Here is a 17,348-nt window from a genome sequence, read left to right as displayed (position 1 = left end):
GAGGGGATGTGCAGGGTTGAGGGGGGATAGGTTCGGGGTAAGGGTCAGGAAAGGGGGATCAGCTCTGAGCCACCCCAGCCATACCTCCCCTCTGGGACACCAGCTGGGCAGCGGGACAGGCTGGGCGGCCTGGAGAGCGCCCCCCCCCCCCAGCCATACCTCCCCTCTGGGACACCAGCTGGGCAGCGGGACAGGCTGCCAGGCATGGGCACTGGGATGTGCTGGACAGAGCAGGATGCTCTGTTCCCGCTGCAGCTGCTGGGAGCTGAGGAGGTGAATCTGTCAGGCAGCTTTGGATTGCCTGAGCTCTGTGCTTCTTGATGGCTCAACAGAATGCTGGGTTTTCAGGGGAAATGTGCCTCTTAGCACAAAAGCCCAGAGCAGCAGAGGATGCCACGAGTGCTCCATCACTGACACTCATTCTCTCTGCCCACCTTCCCTCCATCTCTCCGTGCCCCCCACCCTCCTCACCTCCCCCTTTGCTGGCCCCACATGCCAGGACATGTTGAAGAAAGAAGCTCTCCTCCTCATTCCCAACGTGCTGAAGGTTTTCCTGGAGAACGGGCAGATCAAATCCTTCACGTTCGATGGCCGAACCACTGTGAAGGTGAGCCCCTGCACTCCCCCCAAGGCACCTGGCACTCCTCTCCTCCCACCTGCCCAATCCATTTTTCCTCTCCTGCTTCCCGTGCACGAACACCGCAGCAGCCCTGGGCTGGCTGTGAGCAGCTCTGGCATGATGGATGGCCCGTCTGCCTCCCCAGGCAGCACGCTTTGCAGCTGGCAGGGATCGGGGTTTGCTGGCTCTCCCCCTTCTCCTGACTTCTCTCCTTGCTCTGAGCCTGCCCTCCAGCCAGGGTGGATGCTCCTGTGAGTCCCCCTGTGAGGGCCAGCTCCCTGCAGCCCCCCTCGGCACCGCCACGGTGTTACCCGAGGCGCTGGGGGCCTGGCTGCTGGTCACCTCCCACTGCAAGGTCACTGGGTACCATCCCGTGGCTCCTTTCAGCACTGCTGGGCCTCATCCCAGCACTGCCCTGGTTGCCAGGGAGAGGTGGGGTCTCAGTGAGGTCCCAGCTCCCCCTCGGGAAGCAGCCAGTGCCTCGCACCCAAGCCTGTCCGTGGCGTTTGCAGGACGTGATGGTGACATTGCAGGACCGCCTGTCCCTGAGACACATCGAGCACTTTGCCCTGGTCCTGGAGTATTCCAGCCCGGAGCAGAGCCACCGCTTCCTGCTGCTCCAGGACAAGCAGCCGCTGGCCCACGTGAGCTGTGGGGTGTGGGAGGGTGTTGGGATGGCCGTGGTGAGGGGCTGGGCACAGAGAGCCTCCTCCTCACCCAGTGTGGGGCTTGGCTGGGGTTGTGCTGTGGGGTGGCACAGCCTCTCCTTGCCTCTGGCATGGTCCTCAGCCTCAGGGGTGAAAAGGGTGGCCAAAGAGGGAAACAATCAGGGTTCTACCCATTGCACACTGACAGCACCATGGAGCTGCTCTGTGCTCCAGCCTGGGCAGCTGCAGACAGCACTCATGAGCATCCTTGGCTGGGAGATCCAGGAAGGTGGTGCTGCACAGAACCAGGGATAAAATGGGGATCATGGAGCAAACATTAGGCTGAGTGGCATAAATCCTACAGCACCAGGCAAAGCTTCACACCAAGGAAGGCTGAGATGTTCCCGGGATGAAAGGTGATGCGTGGAGGAGAGAAATCAAATATCACCCCAGAAGAGAGGACAGGGGGTGTCCAGCCCTGCAGCCAAGGGTTCCTGGGCTCACTGCTCCCCTCTGCTCCTGCCACAGGTTGTGCAAAGAACACACTACCACGGCATGAGATGCCTCTTCCGTGTGAGCTTCTTCCCCAAGGACCCAGTGGAGCTGCTGCGCCAGGATCCTGCAGCTTTCGAGTACCTGTACATCCAGGTAGGGCGCTGGGAGCTGGTGGTGCTCGTGGCCCACATGTCTGCCAAGGCTGGGCCCTGTGGAGGCACCCCTCAGGTGGCAGTGCCCTGTCCCTGTGGCTGTCTGAGGACGCCTCTTCTCCCTCCCGCAGAGCCGCAACGATGTGATCAGAGAGCGCTTCGGCACAGACCCCAAGCCAGAGATGCTGCTGGGGCTGGCTGCCCTCCACATCTACATCACTGTCTCAGCCACCCGCCCCAGCCAGAAGGTCTCCCTCAAGAATGTGGAGTGAGTCCTCCTTCCTGTCCCCAGGCTTCAGCACAGCCCTCCCTTGTGTCCCTTCCTTGTGCCCCTGCGCCCCTGGGGTGCTCCCAGCAGCATTTTGGGGTGCGGAGCATGAGATGCCCTGGGCTGGGCAGTGGCTCAGGGGCTTGGCAGCAGTGCCACGCAGCCCCTGGGGTTCTGTAAGACCCCCTCACACTGACACCCACCTGCATGCAGCAGCCAGGGCTGGGGACATTTGCTGTGAGCCCAGGATCATTTCCATGGGAACCCCGGCTGATCTTCCGCCTGCATCCAAGGCAAGGAGAAGGCTCTGTGGCTGTGTAAGCTCAGCCTGTCACCAAGCTGTGCAGCCCTGGCTCAGCCCTCCCGCGGCTCCTGGGGGACCTGAACCCATACCCAGCCCACGTGTGTGGGTTTGCCTTGCCCAGTCGGCACAGGGAGGAAGAGGGAGGGGTCACCCCGGGAGGACCACAAAAGAGGTTTGGGAATTTGCCCTGGATCCCCTAAGCTTCCTGTGAGGGTGAGTGGGAGCTGGGATCTGCTGCAGAGCCTGGCACTGCTGTTCCCCACCCTGATGCTGGGGAGCTGTGACACCAGCCCGGGGTCCCATCCCCTTGGGGACCCTTGGCTGGGGCCTGCTGCTGCTCCGGCTGTGGCACCAAGGAAGTGCTGGTGTGGCTCCAGCTCCCTCTGACGGCAGGAGGATGCTCTGGGACAGTTTTCTGTCCCTCTCTGCCTGCTAGCAGTGTCTCCGACCTGGCAGCTCATGCAGGCTTCCCTCCCCACAGGAAGGAGTGGGGCCTGGAGCCCTTCCTGCCGCCCTCGCTCCTGCAGCTCATCAAAGAGAAGAGCCTCCGGAAATCCCTCTCGCAGCAGCTCAAAGCCCACCAGCACCAGCCTGGCGGCACCAAGGTGAGCCCAGCCCACGCAGCCCCTGTTCAGCAGCCTGCCCTCCACACCAGCCTGTTGCCCCCAGCTGCTCGAGAACTCTTGTCATTAAATCCCCTGGGATGGGAGATCAATCCCAGGGAGCCAAGTAGACACTCTCTCTCCCGAATCTGCTTTCAAGAACTGATCTGGATTGCAGGGAGTGCAGCGAGGATCAGGGCTGAGATCAGCTGAAGCTCGGCTGAAGTGGCACACATCAGTTCATTGTTATCTCTGCTTCTGGGCTCGGAAAGCTCTGGAGGCGGCTGCTGAGCCACTGCCTTGGTCCCTGCAGCCTTCACAGGGAGTGAGGGAGGGTTGTACATCTCAGGGGAATTATACATCAAGCACTGGGGCTCCTTCCTGGCTGTGCCTCTGCTCTGAGTTACCTCCCAGCAGCTGCCCAGGATGGCAGGGGAGTGGAGATCCCCCTCACTCACGACTCAGACTCGCTGCCAGCACAGCCCACGCCCAGAGCTGTCTGAGAGCTTGCTGTGCACCCCTACTTGAGAGCCCCCACGTCCACCCCAGCCTCTTGCAGCTCTTCCCCCTGTGCTCACGGTGATCACCCCTGTGATGTGTTTTGTCAGGTCTCCACAGCCCAGGCAAAGCTGCAGTACCTGAGGATCCTGAACGAGCTGCCGACCTTTGCTGGGGTTCTCTTCAACACAGTGGGACTGGTACGGTAATTCAGGCTGGGCTGGGAGGTGCCTGTTCCTGAGTGTGTGCTGGGGGGGAGCCAGGGGGCATGTGGCTCCCACAGAAATGACTTCCCTCAGTCTCTTGCTCTGCCCTGATGAGCTCCAAGCCCACCCAGAAAAGCCTTTGGAGCCTCTGCTGTCAGTAGGTCGGATTTTCAGCTCTGCAGGGTCAGGATCTGCTCTGTTCTTGCCAGCCTGGTGGGCAACAAGATGACCTGCTCAGAGAAGTTGGAGTAGTTTCAGGCATGTGTTTGTAACTCCACCGTGCCCTGGGACATTCTGCCATCTGTCCCAAAGGAGGGCCACTCCTGGCAAATGCCACCGTGTTCCCTGCTTGCCCACAGAGCCCTGGCTGGGCTTGCTGCCTCTGTCACAGGTGGTCCAGCCTGATCACTGCCACACTGACCCTTCATCTCCACTGCTTACCCAAGCCACCTCACTTTCTGCACAGCAGGAGGAAAGCCACCAGCCCAAACAGGACCCACAAAGGCTCCCCACTGCCTGGATCACCCCTTCATCCCTCTCACTCCACCTCCCATCCAGGGGTCCCCATGTAGGTGTCACCTCTCTGCCATCCTTCCCTTTACCCCTGCTCGTGGTCTCAGCACTTCCCTGGCTTCCCGTGCTTTGCCTACTGGGTTCCATCTCTGGCAGCCTTCGGTCTGCTCTGCCCCCTCACCTCACAGTTCTAAGGGCTGCCTGCAGGAGATCAGTGCAGGCACAACCTCGTGGTGCCTGGTTGGTGCCATGGCAGAGCAGTCAGAGCCTGCTCCTGACACTGAGTAACAGCATTTTTTTTAATCTCTGACACCAAAGCAATGCCTGTGACCCAGCCTGTGAGCTGAACTGTGCTGAAGTGGTAAAAGTATTCCCTTATTATCTTCTGTGATGGTCTGCCCAGCTCCTCTTCTCCTCCACTCCTGGCTTGAAGCATCCTTTTAGACCAGAGCAAGAAACATCCCAATTTCCAGTCAAGGCTTTGGTCCTTCTTTCCTGAAATACATTCACTCCCTCCTTTGCTTCCTTCTCTCGGAGGCAATGTGAGATCAGACAGGTTTGTAACATGCTCTTTCGTTAGTGTAGTGACACCAGTGAGCCTGAATATTTCATGTGAACAGTCAGTTCAGAGCTTTCCTTTTAAATAGCCTTGGCATCCTGCACACCACTCCCAGCTCTGCACAGGGGCCCAGGGAGGCAGGTTGATGGCACCAGCCTTACCTACTGCTCTGCAAAAGCCATCCTGGACCTGACCAAGCTGCCAGTGTTGAGGCTGGGCTCCGTGGAGAGAGCCGGGTGCAGCCTGTGCAGCCCCGGGGTGTGTTTGTTCACCCTTGTCTTCTCTCTCTCCATGTGCCTGTGCCACCAGGACGAGAAGCAGCCAGCCACCACCCTGCTGGTGGGACCCCGGCACGGCATCAGCCACGTCATCGACCTGAAGACCAACCTCACCACGGTGCTGTCAGAGTTCAGCAAGGTCAGCAAGATCCAGCTGTTCAGGGAGAACCAGGGGGTGGCCCGGGTGGAGACGAGCATCCTGGATGCCAAGGTAGGCATGGGTGCCGTGGAGGCAGACACCAGAGAGAGGGGTGGAGATGAGGTTGGGGGTTTGGGGCCAGCCTTTGAGGGGATTCACGTCATGTGTGTGTTGGAGAATCTGCTTGGGGATTCCTAAAGACTCCGAAGCCCCTCTCACGCTGGCACTGCAGCATCTCCCCTGCTGGTCTGACTCCTTGTTCCACACAGGCAGGATTGCTGCTGAGGGCCACAGGGCAGGCGTTGGTGGCATTCTGGCCATGACCCAAACACCTATCTAATCATTCAAGCAGGGTCCTCAGGGCAGATGGGGGTGACACAGGCCAGGCAGGTAGCAGGACGCTTTGGAGGCACTCCTTGGCATACACGCCCTCCTGAGCCCTGTGTGTTATCATCCCACATCCCCTGCTGGTTGTTGTGTGGTGTAGTGCTGGTTCTGATAGTCAATCCCATGGTCAGGCCCTGCCAGTCCTCCTCACCCCTCATGGGTCCCAAACCCTCCAGGAAAACTGTCAGCAGTACAGTAAGATCTTTATTTACTTCTTTGGTGCCTGGCCCAGCAGCCACAGGATCCTAAGGACATCTTGCACTGGCCTTTGCTCAAGTTTTTAACAAGCTGGGACATGTCCCTGGCAGACTCAAAGGCAGGTAGCTGTGTGCTTGCTCCAGGGCATCCTCGATGTCACTTTGTCCCTGCACCCAGCTCTCCCCTGCCCCATGGGGAAGGACAGCTGGGAGGCAGAGATCTCACAGATAAAATGCCAAGCCTCCTCTCCTCCCACTTTGAATTCAACAGGACAGAGTTAGGATTGAGTTTGGGTAAATTAGTCAGGAGCAGTACTTGGCAGACTGTCTGGCACAGTGGAGCCACACGGGTGTATCTGCACAAGCTCTCTGAGCCTTTGGCTGTGGGTCAGCTTTCCTGCCCCTGCATTCATCCCTTTTTCCCGTGAGACTGATGGAGCTGAGCTGCTTTGCCAGCTGTCTCTGTGTTTTCTCATCTCCTGTAAGGTCTCTAAGCCTCAGCCCTCCCTGCAATCCTTTCCTTGCTCTGTTTCAGTCGTAGTCTCACAGATGTAGCCATGGTGGATTTGTTTAGGATTCTCCTGCTGCCTCCTGTCCCGGTGGATTTTAGCACGTTCTCCCACCAGGCTCATTAACTGCTCCAAGTCTGTTTTCCTGCTGCTGCTGTGCCTGGTCCTGTAGCTCTGCTAACCTGCAGTAACACCCCAGTAGCCTCTGCCAGAGCCGTGCTAATCCTCATCCCCTCTGCTTCAGCTCTCCCCTCCAACAGCCTCATCGATGAAGCCCTTTTTTTGCATTCATCATTCAGTGGGTATTTGATCAACTGTAACATTTTTAACATTCCCTTTTCTGCATCCCACCGAGGTCAGTTAAAGCCTTGGTGTTCTGCTGTGCCTGTCCCAACCCTCCAAAGCCCTCACCTTCCCCTTCTGCAGCCTGGGCAGGTGGAAGCCCTCCTTGCCCCTCCAGCTGCCTGGGCTGTGCAGGAATCCAGCGATTTACTCCTTACAGAGCAGGAATAACCAAGGGATATTGCCTGCACCATGAGTAACCCTGCTGGTTCCTCCTGCTGCCCAGGCCCCTTGGATTTGTATGTATAAAATCACCATATTAATGCATTAATAATAGGCTGGTCATGACCTTGTTACTGCTCGTGGCTCACTGTGAGTGCTCTGAGCATGGCTGTCCCCACTGTCACCTAGCTTCATGGCACTGAGCTCTTGGGGTGCTGCTGTCCTCTCCCTGGTGTGGAAGAGGGCACTGTTCCCCCCAGCCACAGGAGGGACAGATGCTCTGGAGGCTTAGGTGATGCTGGCATCCATCTGCTCTAAATTAGGTGGCAATTCCCACGCAGCTTGTCCACAGATCCTGCAGTGCTGCTCCCCACAGCCATTCTCCGCAGCACAAATCCACTCCGTAGCACCAGCAGCCCTTTCCTGCTGCAGGGGTAGACTTTCTCCTGTGACCCTGCTATCCAGCCCCCCAAATGCTGGAGAAGAGCCAGCTCACTGGAGTAAGCCAGCTCACATACTTCCTGCGAGCACATCTGCATGCACGATGGCTTTATCTCCATGAGAAATTCCAGGCAGCTGCCTCTGGCCACCACAAGCCCCTTTGCCTGCCTGGAGTGGAGCAAGCACCCCATTTGTGGATCTCAGCAGGCTCAACAGCACCGTGCCAGGGCAGAGGCTGTTGTTACCTGTCTTCATTTAGCCATTATCCAGAGGGCTGGGTTTTAAAGCCAGAATGTCTGCTCCAAAATGAGGCATATGCTAATCCTACGCAGGACAGCGATGGATGAGGCAGGCTAAGAAAAGCAGTCAAAGAGATCATTACCTCACAGTGCTAATCTGCTCTCTGCAATTATTCTATTGCACTGAACGTTTCACTGGCTAAAGCCCTAGATTGCAAATCAATCTGTTTCTGCTGTGAGCTGCAAACCATTAGAGGGCTCAAAGTGGTGTCCTGACTGCTCTGGGGACCTGTCAAATCCAAATCACCCTTGGGAGCCTGTCAGAGCTCCATGGGCTGCAGTGTAGGAGGGGATGTTCCCCCGGGCTATTTCACCCTGGTGCCTGGCACTGCTGCTGTCATGGGATGCTGGTGCTGGGGCAGCTCCCAGCCTGAATCTGTAGGAGGTACGCACTGAGTTACTGTGGAAACACAGATGGTCAGTGATGGTTTAGGGGTTTGTGCAGAAAGCCCATCTTGAATTTCCAAGTTTAGTTAAAGTGATGGGTTAAAAAAGGGGTCAGGTCACGGAGCAGCCCTTGGCTGGGAGGTCTGAACACCCTGACCAAAGCAGCCAGCACAGTCCAGACATCCTTATCTGCTGCTGACCTGCAGCCACAGCCCAGACTCACCTGCCAGGAAGGAGCTGGGGGAGATCTTCAGGTAACAAACAGGCTTGAGGAGATCGTAAACCATTTGCATTTATTTCAGGCGGAAAATAAATACTGTTTGTCTTATGAATTATTCACTAGGTATTTAACTGGTTTGTTTTGGAGCTTTTCCATCCTGGGCTTCAATTTCTGTTTAAAGCAGCCCATTTGGGATGCAAACCCAGGGCTCATAGCTCTGCTTTGCCTTCTTTAGCTTTTTGCCACTCTGAGTGTGGCAAGAGCAGGGCAAATGCTGACAGAACCCCTCATAGAGGAGCTGCACAACCTCGGGACAGAAGAACAAAAACCTCCAGGCTTTTGCTGCTGGTTCCAAGGATTTTTGTTCCCTGCAAGGTCTGTGAGAGCTGCTGGGAGGACAGGAGCAGGTTTTGTCTCAACAGTCACGGAGGGAGTGAGGCGGTTTTGCTTGGGAATGCTGAGAAAGTTCCCAGCCCATGGCTGGGGGCAGGACCACACGTCCCCAGCTGCACTGCAGTGGTGCAGGTGGTCATTCTGCAGGTTTTGGTGGTCATTCTCACCTGAAAAAGTCTCCTTTCTGCTGGGGCTGTTGCTTCTCCGTTCTTCCTCCTCATGTTGGGGCACTGATTCTGGAGCTCATAGATTTGCTGGGGGCAGGGAGGTGGCACAAGGTGTTTCCTGTGATCTTTATGCTTTAAGTGCAGCTCACCAGGTTTGGGGGCCCTGCATCTCCCAGGGGCTTCCCCCTCCTGCTGGCACCAGCATTTGAGAGTGGCCAATGCTTCTGAGCATTCAGAGAATCGAGCTTCAGGCGTGCATCTCCCTTCCTCCCCAGCGCAGCACTGCAAAGTCCTCTTCTACCTCCCAGTATCCCAGGAAGGACAATGTCAGCATCTCCTGCCTGGCACCTGGACAAGCCTGGCAGCCCCGATGTGGCACAGGGAGGTGACTGCTCCCCCGGGTTCCCCAGTGCAGGAGGTGTGGGGGGAGCTGCTCAGCTCCAGGCTCCCCTGGCTCTGCGGCTCCGCAGCTCCCCCAGGAGCCAAGGGTTAGTTCTTCCCGAAATGCCTTTTCCAATGGAGCATTTCTCCTTTCTGATTTACACAGCTGCACACCCCTGGGCTTTTTGTTATTAACAGCCTTGACATTGGAAGAAAAGGCTGCCGAAGCACTCTGAATGCGAATGAAAGAAGAACGCTTGCGGGACAGCCGCATCACCTGAGCCTGGACAGAGGAGCTGTCCCAGGCTGTGCCCTGTCCCTCTGCCGGGCAGGAGCCCACGGCGCTGGCTGCTTGCCAGCCGCAATTCAGTCAAAGGCATCGGGCTAATTGCCTTTGGTCTCCCAGCAGGGCCTGCAGCCAGCCGGCACTTAAGCCGAGATCAAGACTTGACAGAGGAAAGCAAAGGGAAGATTAATTCAGAAAGGTCCCTGGCTGCTGCTGTGCCTGGAATCTGGGCGCTGATGTTGGTGTCCCAGGGCCCCCGGCGTGCTGCCAGCCTGCCAAGGAAAAAATGCACACCATGCACAGCTGAGGCTCAGCCCTCTCCTCTCCCCAAGGAAGGAGCCAAGGAGCCCCTTCCTCTCACGGGTGATGAGATGGTGACCCCTCTGAGCCTTGCCTGCTGGAGCCAGCCCCAAGCCTGGCTGTGCTCCCCTGAGCTGATCATGGCAGGGATGTGCTGTGGTGCTGAGCCCAGGGCCCCATGCGGATTTGCCAAATTCTAGTCTGAAAACAATGGGGAGCCCCATCAAAGTCACAAGGGCAGGCGAGGCTGACATTCCTCCTGCTCCTGCAAGCACTGACTGAAGCCCCTGAGATTTCTCCTACAGGAAGAGCGAGTCTTTGGAGTGACGATGGGCCCACAGGCTCTGGTTTCCTTACACCAAATTAACCTTTATTTGCATTAAGCCATTCTGAAACGCTGTCATCTCATGGGAGAGAGGGAGGGATGGAGAATTCCTTTGGCTCAGTACCTGGGTGGGAGGGACAGAGGCAGATCCCTGCTTGCAGTGGGATGTAAAGCGAGGGAATGGGATGTAAAGCGAGGGAATGGGATGCAAAGCAAAGCACTGGGATGCAAAGCAAAGCACTTCCCCTCTCCAGTGCCACCCAAAGCGCTGCCTGCAGGCACCCAGGACAGCAGCCAGCCAGAACCTGAGAGGCAGACAACATGTGCAGAGGATGAGTTTCCAAGCCTGCAGAGCCGAATTTTGTTTGTTCATTAAAAAAAAAAAAAAAAAAAGTTAAAATATTTTAAAAAGGAAAAAGAGGAGAAGAAACCCCAAACCCAACCAAAAAAAGCAGCCCTCTAAGGAAGGAGAGACCTGCAGGTCTAACCAAGGCAAGGCCCTTATTGATCAACTAGTGGGAAACAGTGGTGCTAGTCACAAGCAGCCTGGTATTGATAGAGCTGAGTTAATAATGCTTAAGGGGAGAGAAGGAAAGGTCAATGTAGAAGTGAAAAATTGACTGCTGCCTCGTTAGGCCCGGGTGCCTGTATTATTAAATAAAAACTTGGCAGTGCACCTCAAGTAAACCAAGGAACATAAATTATGTAAATTCATCTCCCATCTTTTTGCTGCACCGCATTAAAGGAAGCAGGGTAAGACCCAAAGTACATGATAAAGGGGGGAGATTAAAAGGAAATGCATATAAGCTTAGAGGTTATAGTATGAATAGATTGGGTCATAAATTAATTTCAATATGAGGACTGTTAAAATCATCTAGCATAACCCTGGCCAGCAAATTTCCTCCAGATCTTTGTCTGAACAAGAAGATACCCTCCAGAAGGACACTGAGGTCTGATTTAAAGGCAGGGCATAATAGAAAAATCACTTTATCATTAATAAGCAAATGCAAAGGTCATTTCTTCTATCCGGTGTAAATGTATTTTGTTTTACTTTCCAGAGAGACTGGTTGCCAAGCAGGAAACTTTGAATGAAAAGGTGGCCTTTCCTCTTGAGGCTTAGAAAATCTAGGAAACTGTTATGAGTGAAAGATCAAACCACCAATAATTTCAGGCTAATATTACACATTTAGATGTAGAAAGAGCATCCTTGTTAAAATTTGCTTCTTTACATGTTGGCACATTACAAGTCAGAGATGAACCTTTACCTGGGCATCTCCCTGGGAATGGTGCTGCTGCCCTGACAGAACACAGACAGGCATTTCTGTTTTGCCCTCCCAAGGAAGCAGAGCCCTGGAGGCCACCGAGGTGCTGTAGCAGCAAGAATGTGCCCGTGAGAATGAGGAAGAGGATGGCCTGGTGGGCATAAGACAGGCCAGAGGCATGTGGTGGGAGGACAGCCAGGGGTTATCCAGGTTGATAACTTGTTCCCCACCAGTGATCAACATCATCTCCTGATTAGCAGCTGGGAAAGAGGGTTCTGCACCTTGTGGCCACAGAGCTGCCAGGGCAGGCAGCAGGGCTTGGAGGAACAGCACTGCTTTTGCCCCTGCTGCATCCCTCCCTGCCTTCTGGCTGCCCACGGAAGTCTCTGCCCTACTGCACCACTGGGTTTAGAAAACTTGGGAAGATTCATGCTCTTTTTGTCAGGTTGGGTTGAGATTGAGCAGCGAGTTGGAAAAACTGCAGGGAGACACAGGGATGTCGCAATGAGCCCCAGCCCTGTGGGCAGCAGGCCACTCCTGACCACAGGCACGAGCCCTCATTGCCACTTTCAGGATGTTTCCAGGGAAAAGGAGGTGAATCCCATTTGCCAGAAGCCATGGGTGTTGCAAGGAAGCCCAAAGCTCAGGCTGCAGTCATGAGTTGTTCTTATTTAGAGCAGCTCCCTGCAAAGCCGCCCTGAGTTTGCCATCCCTCAGCACCATGAGTTGGAAATGTTTCATGCACCTCTTCACGAAGTCATTATTTGCTCAGCTCGCCCATGCCTGGCTGTCTCCACACCATCTCATTTGCCTTGCCCACATGGAATAGGGTGACCAAGGTTGCCAGTGCCTAAAAATAACACCTCCGTTAGCTGCCACCCCTGATACCTTCTCTTTGTGGAACGATTTCCCAACAGAACAGGGCTGCTGCAATCATGTTGTCTCTTTGCCTGTTGACCCCATAAATCACTTTCAGATCAGCTGGCCACTTTCAGGGGAATGTGGCAGCAGGGTGGACATCTCAAAGGCAGCTGAGCTGTTGCAATCTCAGTAAAACTACCCAGTGGAGTGGAAGAAGGAGACTCAATCTTGTAACCCCCTGTGGGAAAGGCTCAGATCCTGTGCCAGACCTCTGTTAGTGCACAGCAGAGAAGCCTCCAAGGGCAAGGGAGATGCACAGCCTGAGTGCAGCAGCTTTGCTCACAATCACAGCTCATAATCTATGAGCAGGACAGAGCCCCATGGCACTGTGGGCTCCCAGGCCATGGGGAGACCCCCAGAGTGCTGCTGACAGCACGAGTGGATGGCTCCAAGCTGCACCTGAAGTGATTTAATCCCTAATAACAATATTTGAACGCTTGACAATTGAAGAACTCTCACACAGCTTCCCTGTCAGTATATCAGGGTAATCTTCTCTAAGCTGTAATATTAATCAGGTTTAAGATTCCTCTTTTTCAGAGCAAAATGCCACAGTTAACCCCAGCCTGCCATGCATCTATTGCTGGAAGCCATTCTGGAGGCTCAGAGACCTGGTGGGGAGCTCACAGCACCCTGGTGTTTCATTTGTAGTCGAGAAACATCAGTCAGGGTTCTTGTATCTCAGTCCTGTCACCCTTCAGGACTGATCCAGGGGCTGCCTCTTGCCAGCAAGAACCTCCAGTCCCATCTCTGGATGGATGGGAGCATCCTGAGGCAGAGGTAGCTGAGCAAAGATAGAAATGGGTCTCGGAGATGCTGGTCCCCATCTGGGCCACTGGGGCTGCCCTGAGGACTGCAGGGTGAGCACTGACAGGGAGGCAGTGAAGGTTCACAACCCTGTGCCACTCTGCCTTGGTGGGATTCACACATGGTGGAAACTGTTCCCTAGTTTCCCTTCTGGAAGGGGATTCTCAGCCCACCTTGGCCTCTTGGTTTGATCTCCCAGCAGCGGGTGTTTATCAGCCATTACCTCTCTTTGGGGTTTGCTGCTGACACTGCAAACTCTGCAGAACAGAGCAGGGAAAATGCACAAAAATGTCCTCATTCAACAGATGGCTTGAAAAACCCAGGAGGGCTTAGCCCTGTGTAGAAGGCCCTTGTTTTAAGGACGCTTCATACACAGAACACATGGTTTCCTTTCATCACTTATGTCAAGACTGGAGCTGGGCTAAGAGATGTCACCCCCCTCCCCACTGCATGCCTGCCTCCTTCGAGCTGTGTTGAGAATCTCTTCACTCCTCTCTCTTTCTGGCTTGACACTTCCCCTTTGATCTGTGTCATCTCAGGTTTATTTTCCAAGATGCAGAAGGAGCCTTGTCAAGTGGGCAGGGGCAGAGCCTCTCAGCAGAGGACGTTCACTTGTCAGGCTATTTCTCTTCCACATCAACTTATTTCTTTTCCTTTATCTTACTGACCAGCAGCCAAAGAGGGAACTTCTTTACCCTGGCCCTGGGAGAAATCTGCCCCTGCCAGGGGCTGGTAGGGCTTGGGGATCGCGTGCAGCTCTGCCCAGGGCTGATGGCTTCACACCCAAGTGTCTTGTATGGTCCAGAGCATGACACTCTAGCCTAAGCTGGGCCTTCCTTTGCCAGAATTGGCTTGGTGGCTTACAACAGCAAATATTAAGCAGAGCACAAAACTGGCCAGTGGGTACCAGGAACCTCTTGTGGTTATAAAACAAGAAAACCAAAATAGCTTTAATGCTTTCCACACTGTGTAGGCTTAAGTGGTTTTTTTAAACAGCCTTGGTGTTCCCTGAATGTGGTAAATGAGTTCTCCTGAGTCCTGGAGAGCTCTCAGTGTGCAAGAGACAGCAGCAGCTCAGCATCCCCCAGTTGGCTCAGATACACCCTGTAGCGAGGTACAAAGGTCCTTTAGGTAGAGGTGCTTTGTGCAAGGGGTAGGTGAGGAGGAGCTGCCTTTGCCATAACTATTGAAGGCACTGTCAATTCTTTCTCCATCTCATGGGTCTGTCTTGAGCAGTGCTGAGGGCTCAGACCAAGCATGGACCTCTCAGCTGAGCTGTGCTGCTCTGCCCCGCCTGGTCCCAGCAGTGCACAGGACCTCACTGGGTGGGTAAGAGTGAATCCCACCCCAACAGCTTCCCTGAGCTAGCTAACCTTCTCCTTGGGACAATGTGGGAACTGAGAGTTGCACTGTCTGGTGCTAGATTGTGCTGTGAGGTTATATGTGTCACACAGACCATGTCTGAGTTTTATCTCTCTTTAAAGCAAAGATCTTTTTTAGCATGCAAATAAATGCTCTCCTAAAAGGGAAGGCACCATCTGCTCCTAAGCACAAATTTAATTTTCCAAAGGGTTAGGTTTAAATAAGATCCACAGTCTCAGAGTGGTAGCTGGGGGAACCTGCGATGGGGTTTGGTCCCTTTGGCATCTTGCTGGAAGCAGATGTTCTCCTTTACGGGAGGGAGACACGGTGCCTGCAATGAAAGAAGGGTTCTGGCAGCTGGAGACTCCCCAAACTCCCTGCGGTCCTCCCGAGGCCCTGATGGTTGAACAGGTGCTTGCAGGTGGGCTCAGAGCCCTGACGTGCAGACAAAGGATCAGAAGGATGTTGTGTGGGGCCCTGCCATGCACAGCCTGTGCCTGGCAGGGCTGCAGCTCTTCCCTCATCCTTGGGGCAGTCAGCAAGCAGCAATCACAGGTGCAGCCAGGCACTCTCCTGTGCAAGGCTGTGCACCTGGCTGGTTTTTCATGTGGGCGTGCTGGGAGTGCCAGCAGCTCACCAGTTCCACCAGTGCAGGGCCCAGTGCAGCCCCCGTGGAGCTCTGGTCCCCCTCAGCTGAGCCAGCAGCCCTCACGAGCTTTACCTCTCTTGCCTTCCAGCCGCTGGTACTGCTGATGGAGTGGCCTGAAGCCACCAACTTCGCCTGCCTCATCGCAGGCTACTGCCGTCTCCTGGTGGACTCCAAGAAGATGATCCTGTCCAGGGCCCCCAGCCAGCCGCCCCCACCTCAGATTATCAAGGCAGGTACGTTTCAGCCTCTGCTTTCTGTGCCAGCCCCTTCCCCAGCCTCCCTCCCCTCCCTCCGCTCAGGGCTCTGCAGCATTAGGAAGGTGAAGGGTTTCTCTGACGTCTCCCCTCTGCTCCCATTCACCCTGAGAAGCAGCAGACTCCCTCTTTAACCAGAAAGCAAGGAGCAGGGAGAGAGGTCCTCATTTTGGATCAGCCAAAATGACTTGTGGTATCAGCTCAGGCCCTAAACCCTCACCGCAAGTGTTGTTGTGGCAGCTCCCCAAGGCCTTGTTTGAGAAGACAAAAAGCTGCCAGCCGAGCGCTGGGCCCTCGCAGAACAGCCTGTGCACTGCTGCAGGGATGCAGCACACATTCCCTGGCTGGCATCCCGCTCCAGAGACCGACATGAGTGAGTGTGTGAACTCAGGGGAGTGCATCCCTGCTGCCTCTGGACACTGCTGCCTCTGTCCTGGGGCTCTGAGCCTCACAGGCAGCCCTGTGAGTGTGGCTGCTCTGCTGATTTCCTAAATCAGGAAGGCAACTTTGCTGTCCCGGCTTTTCAGGGAGCAGAAGGCTGGTCTGGACACAGCAGGAGCTTCCATCCCAACAGGCACCAATGCTGTTCCTTGAGGATGGATTGCAGGTGTGAGTCAACTTCCAAAAAGAGCAATGATTCTCAAGAGTGATTTCAAACAAGAGCCAACCATGAGCTACATGCTGCTGTTCCATGCAGGTGTTCACATCCAATATATTTTGTATAGGGAAATATAAAATACAGGTTCAGTGACTGGAGATGGGCAAAATACCAACCCAGCCGCCTCTGGAAGGTCATTCCCAGACCTCCCAAGTGACACTGCAGCTCCGGAGAGCTGTGACAAGTCCACAGTTTAGCTGGCAGTGTTAAAGCTCCCTTCTCAAGATGGGCCTGGCTTGGGGAGGTGGGAGGAGTGCAGAGAGCTCGCAGGGTCCTTGGGAAAGCACTTGCTGCCTTTGAGGAATGCACCCGAACGTGGATTTGGCACATGTGGGAGGACGCACTCACAAGAGGGATCAGGAAAGCATCTGCAGCAGCCTCAGTGAATCCAGGAAAGGCTGGGCAGGTGATTTTGGTGTAAGTATGAGCAGTTTGCTCTCCCTTCTCCCCCTGTGCCTCTGACTGACAGCTGTCGCTGCGCTCTGCCCTGGGTGCCCTGTGGAAATGTATTTCATCACATTTTGCTGTCAGCAGAGCGTGTTTGCAACTTAACTGGTTTGACCGTCATCAGAGTGGTCCTTCCGTGGCTGTGTCACCCCGACATGGGCTACAGGGACACATGGGGCTGTGGGGAGTCAGAGAAGTGGAGAGCATCCCATACCCAGGGGCTTGGAAGGAGGCCGGCAGCACCCACAGTTCCTGGCCCCTCAGGGGATGTCTCAGCATGTGCAAGTGGTGTTTTCCCACACTCCAGCTACTGTGACAATAGCCAGAATTTTTTTCATGAGATTTTGCTCCAGGGCCATGGTCCAAACCTCTACCAAAAAAAGGGATTGTAGGTCTTGCCCTGTTCTTGACATCTGACGAAACCAATGTAGCTCTGCAGGGGCAAGAGTGAGTGTGAGTCACAGTGTGGGTAGGACAGCAGTGGAGCAATGGATTTGTGCCAGCCCCTCTCTGGATGGCCTGTCTGTCCTCCTGGGTGCAATGAAAACCTCTGTGACCAGTGGAGTGGAGCAGTTTCCTGCAGGCCCAGTGCACTCAGCCCAGCCGCTCGGGCACCCTTCAGAAGGAGTGAATTTAGAGTGTATTGAGAAAACAGTCTGCTCCCAGTTCTGGTCTCCACAGGGCTGCAGGCTGAGCTGTCAGGAGCTGGGCGGATCACAGGGAGCAGCGACTGCTGATCATTAGCACATCCATGCTGGAGAAAGCCCCACTGGGATGAATTAAGTTAGCCCAGGCTTCCCAGGCTGCAGGCAGACTGTGCCAGAATTTTAAATGTGAAATGCAGCCTTGGCCCATGCTTTTACCTAGAAGAGGAGCACATCCATCTTCCCTGAGGCCCATTAGAGCCTCCTGCTG

General features: G+C 55.0%; 1 protein-coding gene across 3 annotated transcripts in view; it reads left to right on the top strand.

Annotated features, from left to right (window-relative positions):
- FRMPD3 (FERM and PDZ domain containing 3) overlaps positions 1–17,348 on the top strand; it is a 31,356-nt gene that overhangs the window by 6,206 nt on the left and 7,802 nt on the right. For 2 of the 3 annotated variants that reach the window (XM_017737507.1, XM_008636199.2), the window contains 7 exons: positions 1,132–1,263; positions 1,795–1,914; positions 2,045–2,181; positions 2,967–3,090; positions 3,696–3,785; positions 5,173–5,352; positions 15,163–15,307. In XM_017737507.1, coding sequence (XP_017592996.1) covers positions 1,132–1,263; positions 1,795–1,914; positions 2,045–2,181; positions 2,967–3,090; positions 3,696–3,785; positions 5,173–5,352; positions 15,163–15,307 — 928 coding nt within the window. Of the gene's footprint in view, positions 1–157; positions 608–1,131; positions 1,264–1,794; positions 1,915–2,044; positions 2,182–2,966; positions 3,091–3,695; positions 3,786–5,172; positions 5,353–15,162; positions 15,308–17,348 lie in introns of those variants that run through there. The other variant, XM_017737508.1, reaches the window with a different exon arrangement.

The sequence above is a fragment of the Corvus brachyrhynchos genome, unplaced genomic scaffold (assembly GCF_000691975.1).
Source record: "Corvus brachyrhynchos isolate BGI_N302 unplaced genomic scaffold, ASM69197v1 scaffold346, whole genome shotgun sequence".
Taxonomy (NCBI): Eukaryota; Metazoa; Chordata; class Aves; order Passeriformes; family Corvidae; genus Corvus; species Corvus brachyrhynchos.
This window is presented reverse-complemented; position numbering and strand designations above follow the sequence as displayed.